General features: G+C 48.5%; 1 protein-coding gene across 5 annotated transcripts in view; it reads right to left on the bottom strand.

Moving 5' to 3' along the window:
• Nucleotides 1-4895: 4895 nt before the first annotated feature.
• JCAD (junctional cadherin 5 associated) overlaps nt 4896-10358 on the bottom strand; it is a 39856-nt gene continuing 34393 nt past the window's right edge. For all 5 annotated transcript variants that reach the window (XM_032349771.1, XM_032349767.1, XM_032349768.1 and 2 more), the window contains one exon: nt 4896-9369. In XM_032349771.1, the coding sequence (XP_032205662.1) occupies nt 9335-9369 (35 nt within the window). In that variant the 3' untranslated portion in view covers nt 4896-9334. The remainder of the gene's footprint in view (nt 9370-10358) is intronic.

Raw genomic sequence — 10358 nt, 5'->3', positions numbered from 1 at the left:
GGCCACGGCCACGGCTCACAACCTCCCAGCTCTGAGCTGACTCCCCTGCCGGGCCCACACCTGCCGACACGGTGACTCCCGACACCCGGAGACGGCTCTCCTCCCCGGCGCAAAGCCGTCTCCAGCCTCGGAAACGTTCGTCGCCAGCTCTGGAATCCCCTGGGCTTGTCCACACTGGACCACCCAGGGGTCCCTTCCAGAGCATTCCTCCAGTGCCCTTGGGTTTCAAGCCACCTTCAAGCTGCCCTTCAAAAGGCAGGAACAGGTCCGTTTAGGCAGACGGGCCGGTGACTCCGCGTGTGGGAAACTCAGACCACATCCTCCCTGGACACCAAGCTGCCAAGACCAGGCTTCAAACCCTCACTCGCTGGGCACGGAGCACCACGTCAGCATGAACACGGCTCTTTCACATCCCTTGTCTCCCATTCCTTCGAATCAGAAACCAAGCTCCAGGCACCACTCCATTTTCCCTTCGGAGAAGTACGGAAAAGGAGAAAATAAAGCACTCGGTGGGCACAGCACTCTTCTATCCACACAGAACTCCGTGTTCCTTCTCATCCGGGCGGCCCCACGTTGCCCATACTAATGAGAGGCGCCGCAAGTTCAGTCCTCATAGATATATCTGACCTTGTGTTTTTCCTTTAGATATTTGTATCTCCAAGTCAATGTCTAGATGGCTTTCTTAAAATAACAAGAATCATGATGACGTGGTTGCGTAAAGGTCGGGGTCTCCATAACCGGACAACACGGCTCTGGTTCAGCCAAGGATGAAGACACAACCTCTTCCCACGGAGCAAAGCCCACACCCTCAGGGATCCTGACACGCCTCACGGACGATGGGTTCCTTTGCTCCCTGGAGCTGTCCGAGTGCAAAGGATGCAGGCACCCTCTAGGGTCGATTCTGTTTTCTTCATGAATTCCCCAGTTCAAGTCGCAAGTGATTCACTGGATCAGGTTTCAGAGCCCAGGATGGGCCACAAGGTGAGCAGCACCGGACCCCAGGGATGCCAGAGAAGGCTCACAGGGGCTTGTGTTCCATGGGGAGCACAGTGAGCTACTCCTTAGGCTCCTGGACAACCTACACTCCTCCATTTCTCCCCCTCACAAAGGTCAATTCTCATGAGACTTTTACCCAAATATTGTAAGATGTCAGGGAAATCTCGTGAGATCTCAGTCCGAATCTCGAGACATCTCAGTCCCAATCTCCAGAGAACTCGGGCAATTCTCACAAGATTTCTACCCAAATCTCAGGAATGAAGACGTAGATCAGACAAAGGGTGTTGGGCAGCAAAGCAAAGTTTATTGAGCGATTGTACAAAGCTCCTGGAGAGGGAGGGGGCCCAAGAGGGTCGTCATGGAGTTTTTAAGTCTAGGGGTTTTGATGGGCTTGTTGGCAGGCTGGTTTTTTTGTTTTTTGTTTTTTGTTTGTTTTTTAAAGATTTTTTTTTTTTTTTTGACAGATAGAGATCACAGGCAGGCAGAGAGAGAGAGAAGGAGGCAGGTTCCCTGCTGAGGAGAGAGCCTGTGTGGGGCTCGATCCCAGGACCCTGGAACCATGACCTGAGCCGAAGGCAGAGGCTTTAACCCACTGAGCCACCCAGGCGTCCCTGGTTTTTTTGTTTTTTTTTAAGATTTTATTTATTCATTTGACAGACAGAGATCACAAGTAGGCAGAGAGGCAGGCAGAGAGAGAGAGAGGAGGAAGCAGGCTCCCCGCTGAGCAGAGAGCCAGATGCGGGGCTCTATCCCAGGACCCTGAGATCACGACCTGAGCCAAAGGCAGAGGCTTAACCCACTGAGCCACCCAGGTGCCACGGCGGGCTGTTTTAATCCGATTTACCCTCAGGAGCCTGTCACCCAATCAGGTTTTTGTCATCTACCCATCACGTGGGAAAGAAAAAGGTGGAGTGCTCCTTCCAAGGTGATATAAGATGCTTTTAAGGGTCGTTTCCTTTTATTTATTTATTATTTAAAAATTATATTTTATTTATTTATTTATTTATTTGACTGACGAGATCACAAGTAGGCAGACAGGCAGGCAGAGGTGGGGGGGAGCAGGCTCCCTGCTGAGCAGAGGGCCCCATGTGGGGCTCGATCCCAGGACCCTGAGATCATGACCTGAGCCCAAGGCAGAGGCTTTAACCCACTGAGCCACCCAGGCGCACCAAGGGTGGTTTCCTTTCAGGGCATAAGGCGGGGTGGGGCTTGTCCCTTGCCTGCCTTTCTTCCAGCTTCCCTCATTACCGACAGGCTAGCCCTGGACCGTCTGCCTCTGGACCCCTTTGAAATGGGAGAGACATCAGCTTTCATCTCATGTAGGCCACCGCTGTTTCTAACTTTCTGGTGTTAAGCCGCTGAATCTGATCTTAACCAATCCATTTGGGACTGTAAGCTGTTACCTCTGGGTTTCCTCGCTGGAGGATCATTGTCTCATCCTCCTGGGAGGCAGCGGGCTAAGCTGCACAGCGTGGACTTCAGGTTGGAACCCTGCTGTGCTGCTAGCCACATGCTGCCTGTATCTCCTCTTCTCTGTACCTGTGTGTCTTTCGAAAGGTGACCTGCATTAAATTCGTGCATCCCACATACCTGTCGCACCACGGGGACCCAACAATGAATCCACCATGACTCAGCACTCATCCCCGTGTTGAGCATTTTATTTTAAATACTCAAAAGAAATTCTAGGTAAATGCACACCGGAGTTCATTTCTCGACAGGCTGACCCTGCGGTCATCTGTGGGGAAACACGGGTGGGGTTAGGTGAGGTTAAAAACAGCCTCGGAGAAGGCAGCGGGAGCGCAGGCTGGAGGGAAGTTGCCAGAAGGAGAAGCAAATGGAGTCTCCGTGTGACCTGGAACGTCCTCTCACTCAGAGCAGAGCTGGACTCTCCGCCTGAAACCAAACCAGAGGCCCACGGGACCTGGGAGGGCGAACGCCCCCCCCCCCCCCGTACCCCACGGAGCGGTTGCCCCCTGAAGGCTAAGCACTGGGGTGAGCGACAGCATTTCCAGCGGGTGGGACACAAGCTGACCAGTGGGGGAAGATCTGTGTGTGGGGTAGAGGCAGGAAGGCCGAGTGAGCGGGTGCGGCCCCGACATCGGCGTTGAAGACTCCACTTAAAGGACCCCGAGGAGGCCGATTGTGCACAAAGCGCTCCCCACGGACACTGGAGAGGAATGTTTTGGGCGGCCAGCCAGCGTCGTAAACGCCCTGTGCCCTGCTCTAACATAAGAAAAATAGGCTTGGGAGAATTCAACATTGTCTGTCCCTTGGCTGGTTCCGAAGTGCGGCAAGGGGGAGAGAAGTAAGATAAGTTACTGGCAAGGGGAAACGGACCACCCTGGTGAGCGAAATCATGGCGGGGCTCCCTACCCCCGCAGGGACCCAGTCCGAGGGCCTCTGCAGAGGTAGTTTTCACATCAGTTTCCTCTTGGACCCTTCTGGCGGGGCAGAGACCCTACGGACTTCCAACTTTGCCCAAAAAAATAACTATATAATCTTAGAGTTGGAAGAGACCGGTTAATTGAGTTCAGTCCCGCTTTTCCACTTGCGAAGTGTTCCAGAGAGAGCAGGGGAGGCAGCCAGAGTCCCGGCTAGTTAATGCAGAGCCAGGCCCGGGATGGGTCCATCTTATAGCACTATGCGTGTTCCATCTTATAGCATTAATCTGGTCAAGGAACTTCTTTCTCAGTTTTATTTTCTTATGTGGATTCAATTACCAACCAGCTGGGAACAACTCTTACTTTAAAACCTGCATTTGAACAGGATCTGAAATTTCAGACTCCTAAGAGGGCCGTGGAACCCTAGAGCATGGAGACCCATACACGTGGGGCCGAAGAAGGAATGAGAACAGGTCTGCAGAAGCCAGTGGGGAGGAGAAAGAGCTGAAGCTGGAAAGAAGGACCAAATCATTTTTTAAAACTCACAGACAACAGCTTCTAGGTTTCCTAGGCTACTGGAAACAAATCGAGAGCATGATGGGGTACGGAATTTGCATCTGTTTCCAGAACTAGGATACTAAAAACGAGGATCCCCGTAAGAGCACTAAGTCCTAGATTTGCAAACCTACAAGCTTGCAGTCAAGCATTTCCCCCGTACCCTGTAAGATACAGGTCTAACTCCATGTTCCATCCATTGATGATCCAAAGTGTGGGCTTTTCTAGATGTTTGGTTCTTATATTCATGGAGTCGGAGAGGCAGATGGGGAAAACAGAGGCCAGGGAAGGGACACAGGCAGGGCCACTTGGCTAACAATGGAGCCCAAATTCAAACCCTGTCCCCAGACTGACTGTAGGTCTCTTTCCACCCTGTGGTGAGTCTTTTGCAGGAGATATGAGGGGAGCTTAAACACCCAGGAAAAGCTCAGGAGACCAAGAGGCACTGGAAGTCTGTGGCCTGCCCATCCCTGTGTTGGGGAACGATCGGAGCGGCCACCGGAGCAGGGCCCAGCCCTGAAGGCTCATGGGGCAGCTCCTACAGCCACAGCCAAGGACAATGGGCAGAGGTACTTTCATGTAAAATGTTTATTTGGAATATTTATGCTACTGAGTGGGCCAACTATCTGGAACTAGCAAGTCTTTACATTGTGCAGAGAAACAAGAGCTCCCCGGGGACATTCATCTGGGCTCTGCTGGCATCATAACTTCTCCTCACCCATCTCCACCTCTCGTCATCTTAAGGCCTCTGGTGCTGCCTGATCTGGAGGCGGCGAGCCACAGCTGGTGACTGGGTGTGACCCGTCGTTGTGTCTCTTCTGGGATCCTCTCTACCTGCCTCCTTCTGCCTTCGTGGTGCCAAAGAAATGATGGGCACATACAGAGCTTCTGTGGGGTTCCAGGCCTTTGTGGTCACCACACTTGGGAAGGTATTTTTGGCTCTCTTCTGTTTTGTTTTTTTTCCTTCGAGATGCCTCTGTTTAGCTTTCCTGACAGGGCCGAGCTCGAGGGCTCAAATTTCAGCTGACCCAAGTGGAGAGTAACTCATTGATTTTTATAATCTGTAGGTTCCCGCTTTTCTCCCTGGCTAGGACATATGGTTTTCATTTCTAATTTCTGCCATATGCTTCTCAACTTGAACTTGCTTTTGTCTCTCTCTTGCTCCGTGACAGCGAGTGTCACATATGTGGGCCCTGCCACAGGGTGGGGTGAAGGGGAGAAGTCTCGCCCCGCTGGCGGAGCTGCAGCCCCCGCAGGCCGGGCTTCTGCACGGAGAAGGGGATGGATCACCTTATGGGGTGTTCTTCCTCCTCAATCCCCCCCCGCCCCCATCAAGGCAGTGGGATGAACGGTTGGACGGTCTGGACTTGCCTTTGGGTTCAAGTTTCAGTCACTGAGCTGAGGCCACAGAACAAGGACCTCCCTGTCTTCTGTAATAAACACAACTGCGACAGGGGCTCTCGAAAGTCAAAGCCAGGAATCTGCAGGCACTCTGCCCGCCTCTCCGCACTGCTGATGAACCCAAGGACTGTTTCAATGGGCAGCTGGCTAGACCATATTGACCTTTTGAAGAGGCCTCAATCGGGACTGTAGCCTTCCCTGATTTTTTTTTTTTTTTTTTAATAAAGTGTGAAGGCTGGAGACCTATTCTCTCTTTAAACTTTTTTTTTTTTTTTTTTTTTTTTTTACCACCCCCCTCCTTCTTTGCTTGGTGGGTCCCAGAGTGGGCCAGCCCACGCTCCTGGAACAGGACCTCCCACCATGCAGACTCTTAAAGGTCACTTGGAATCTGTCTCTTAAATCCTGTCCTGAGTAGCAACCCTCCTCCCACAAACAGATGTACAGAATCTGCAGTTACAAACGAAAGTAAAAACCAATGCGAAAATCCCCCAAGCCTGCAAGGCTGCAGCCGGAGACTCACCCCATCCCTCGAGCACAGACAGATCTAGTAGAAAGTGGCCCGGACACGGTGGTAACTGGTCGTGAGAACTCAGGAAACCAGGAGGGCTGCTCTGAGCCCAGCTCTTTAGAGAGTGGGAGCTCAGCTGTACTGGTCACTTTCCAAGAGCTGCTAACCTGACACTTAATTGTGTCCTACTTCACCAAACAAAACAAACAAAGCAGAACAGCCAAGACACACAAACACAGTCTTTGTGGCGAGGGTCACAGATGAAATGGGGGCTTCATCCTATTCTCCATCAGTCCTTTCTGCTGAGAGCTGGGAAGTAGTCATGTCAGCAGCAGGTCAGCTGTACCCTTCCTCCTCAGAAGCCCGAAGCCAACCCGCCACCGGGGTCTGTCATCCTGCTGCTGCAAAACGCGGTCAGGGTCGAGCTCCAGAGTCATCTGAGTTCACACACTAGAACTTCCATTAACCACCATACTTCCACCAACAGTCACATAGAAAAGGTTCGACTTAGAAATTGCACTCAGATCAAGACCTTCACCTATGATTCTAGTAAGGAAACCAGGATCTCAGAGAGCAGATACGTTTTCAGGGACTTTTAAAGAATTCCATGTGACAAGCGACACGGACAAGCGTTCTGCAGATGTAGCAGGAGCGGTGCCCCTTGCGCGGGCAGTTTCCTGCGGCCCGCAGGGACCTAAGGTTGAAAATGGTATAATGAAGATACTTGGTTTTTGGTAATTTCAAAATTTCCTTCAAAGCAAGCCAGTTAGAGCTCTATTACCAACCTATTTTCCCTTCTCTTGTAAATCAAAAAGTACAAATACATTTCATGTGCAATTCCTCATGTAACATTGAGTCCGAATGGCCAAAGGTAGAAATTTAATTATAGTGAGCCCCAAATTAGGAAACACCAACAGTTAGCATACGTAGGAGAAAAACAATGACAAACACAAAATATGAGAACTTTTTTTTTCCAGCCACAAATAATAATGGAGAATTATATAAGCATGAGAAGTAGTAATAATAAAAGAATAATTAGCATTAAGTTCAAAACTTCTTGGGAAAGCTATTTTGGATTAGAGAATGTATTATTTACCTCAGAGTGTGCAGGCTTAAAAGTCAAATTGTCAAAGCTATCCCCCCCCCCCACCCACACACACACCACAAGATGTATATACAGGCTGGAATCTAGAAATTAAGGTTCAAAGTATAAATATTGATAATTTCAACTGAATTCAGAATGGTTTCAGAAAGATGGTACAATTTAGGATAGAAACTGAAAGGGTATCCTATTTTGCTTTGTGATCTATGTAGGTTACCCTGTTTTTTTCTCTTCAGGATCCTTTTCTTTCTCCTAAGGAATAAGCTACAATTTAGTTATTTTCATTAAAAGAACTTCTTAGATGCGATCAACAAATTCTAGAGGAAGTCAGGACAGAGTTCACAGATATGTGTATGAGCATGCATGTGTGTCCGTGTGTAGGTCCGTCTACAAATACCTTCCCCCATGTGCAGCGGAAGGAGGGAGGCACGCCCCACGAAGACCTCCAGGTTGCCACCCTCGTTTGATTCTACAGATGACTTGAGTGATTCACCAACTGTAACAGACTGACCTCTTCCCCATTAAATGTTTCTTAGGAAAAAGTTCCCGCCACTCCAAATGCTGAGACTTGGCCCATCTCATGTGCTGGGAAAGCAAGAGCCTACTACAGCTTTTCACCAGAGCCAAAATCTGGAAGGAAGTAGGAGTAAGAACCAAGAGTGCAGATAAGTGTACTTGAAATGACTGTTCAGTATGACTTCGATTCTGTGTGGTTTATTACAGTCCAAAGACATGAAGTTCTTATGAAATAAAGTCATATGGTACAGATAAAAACAGGCCAGTCAGAGTGGTTTTGCGGGCCAAACTGCGGACCACCCAACAGTTCACATTTTAGGAATTTGAAACGTCTAAAAATAGATAAGGTGGTTTCTCAAAGAAAAAGAGAGAGAGAAAGAAATAGGGAGAGAGAGTAAGAGGGAAGGAAAGAAAAGCGAGGGAAAGACGAAGGAAAGCAACAAGAAACCGCTGAGGAAGTGTTAGCTCACAAGCCGCCTTACTTGGAAAGAAGGGGCAAATGCAGAAAAATGCCACGTTTGTGCAGGCTACGGCGACGGTAAACAGTTGAATACACAGGCCTCGTAGTAATTTTGTAATGGCATATATAGAACGTCTCTGGCGCTTCTAAAAAATATGCAGAGACTAATAATTAAGGATCATTCTAGACAAAAATACAATAGATGGTAACGGGGCAGGGGGGTGGGGGGGGAGGAAAGTCTGGTCTCAGGGGAGAGCCCCACAGACATTCCGAGATGAAGCTGTTTTTTGGTAATTCTAGTGGATATGGCAGCAAAAATAGCTGTAAGGGTGTTGGCTGGTTTTGAGCAAGTTATTTTCAAATATCACCTTACAGCTACATTTGCAAAAGCGTCTTTGTGAAAAGTTCATTTTGTTAACCCTGTAAAATGTCTATACGGACATCTCTTTCTGAGACAAAAGGAAAGGAGCTGGGCCGTGAAGAGGTAAGGGATGTGTGCTTGAAAACAGACATGAACCCCTTCTGGGCTCCTCTCACACAAAGGGACACAGACTCTTAAATAAAATAATACTTCCTTAAAAATCTGCCACCTCACAATTGTTTACATCATAGAAAAATAGCATTTTTTGGTAAAAAGAAATATAGTTACTTTGTTAAAATGGTCTATTTTAAACCAGCAATTATTTTTCATATAAAGAATTTCTGAACATCCATACAGAACATAAAAATAGATAATACTGAGGGCAAAGCAGACGATGGCGTGTTTGCGAATGATCAAAGTATTTCATCGCCAGATAAAATAATACTCTGAGTACATTATGGTACAAGTTTTAATCTTTTAGGAACTTAAAAAGATATTGCTTTTATTCTCTAATGGCAAGTTACTTATAAATAGAGTTACTTGCAGCAGCAGAAGGCCAGACTGATTAGAAACGGGTCGTATATACTCATCCATTTCCCCTCAACTCAAAGTGCTGGAACACCAGGCAGCTGGCCCAAGTCCCAAACTCCTTAGCGTGAGCAGGGATGACAGGCCGTAGAGATGCAGAGGGGGTTTATGACATTCACAGTCCTTTCAAAATCATTCACGTCTGAATTTTCACATAGAACCAGATTAACACCAAACTATTTACCAGCTTGGCGAAGTCCATCATTACGGAGAGTTTGTGTGGCTCCTTTCTAAATACAGGTATTAACTCTTCATATTATGAAAACAGATGGTTTCAACGGACTACTGCTTTATTTCCACAAAGTGACTCTGGAGGGACGAGGAGTTTCTTGGTGGCAGTGGGAGAGGCTGTGACCGCATACTACAGGTCAGCGGGCTCTAGCCGACATGGGGGTGAGACGGGCCGGCAGGCCAGACGACACCCCGTGAGGAAACTCTAGCAATCTCGGACTTCACTGGCATCTCCTCACACCCTCTCCACTCTGCTAGGATCATAGGAATCTGAAAAAGCAAAAGCAAAAAAAAAAAAAAAAAAAAAAGGCAAAAAAAATATTAGTGGTATATTCAATTAGTGTGTTTTCTGTTTAATCCTCAGACCACAAATAAGTATGTTGAAGGAACAAAGATCCACAAGTGTAAAGTGAATGCTTAGATATTTAAACAATATTGATTTCACTGAGGAGTAAGAAACTATCATTAAAAGACTATTTTAAAAGGACACGTGTGATCATTACCTAATCACAGATGGAAACATGGGGGTTGCTTAATTTTTGAAAGTCCTTTCCTGTTGTCCACAGTGGAACAGGAGGACATCGGGAACTTGACACACGACACTGGTAAACCTGCAGGGCTACGTCTGGCTGACACTCAGGAGTTTTTCCTTTTTCTTTCTCTCTCTTTTTGTAAATTACAACTCTAGTGAAATCTTGCTTTAAAAAAATGCATCCTTGGGGGTCGCCAGGGTGGCTCAGTTGGTAAAGCGTCTGTCTGCCTTCGGCTCAGGTCATGATCCCAGGGCCGCTGGATGGAGACCCACATAGGGTTCCCCGCTTAGCCGGGAGCCTGCTTCTTCCTTTCCATCTACCCCTCCCCCCACTGCTTGTGCTCTCTCTCTCTCTCTCCCACATAAGTAAATATTTAAAAAAAGCATCTTTTTAATCAAATGCAAGCTTGGGGACCCTGAAATCCTGACTGCCTGGCCGACAGCGAGAAGCCTCCTATCCCCGACCACCACCAGCCAGCAGACAGGCCTAGGATGGACTCGTGACTGGTAACACCCTCTTCCAGGCCTTCCCACATACCCAGGTGTAGGAGCCTGGGCCACCACGCTGACCCATGCCCCAGCCCACACTGGAAAATCCCAAACTGGGCCCAAGTGAGCGGGGTTTCCAAAACGGGACCCCATACACAAGGTCATGCGGTCGGAGGGCTGCGGCCTCCTCATCCGAACCCCTCCGGACTCACAGATCTCTGCGACCCGGGTCAGCCTC

Source organism: Mustela erminea, chromosome 6, assembly GCF_009829155.1.
Source record: "Mustela erminea isolate mMusErm1 chromosome 6, mMusErm1.Pri, whole genome shotgun sequence".
NCBI classification, from domain to species: Eukaryota; Metazoa; Chordata; class Mammalia; order Carnivora; family Mustelidae; genus Mustela; species Mustela erminea.
Note: the sequence above shows the minus strand (reverse complement) of the source record. Positions and strands in the feature narration are given on the sequence as shown.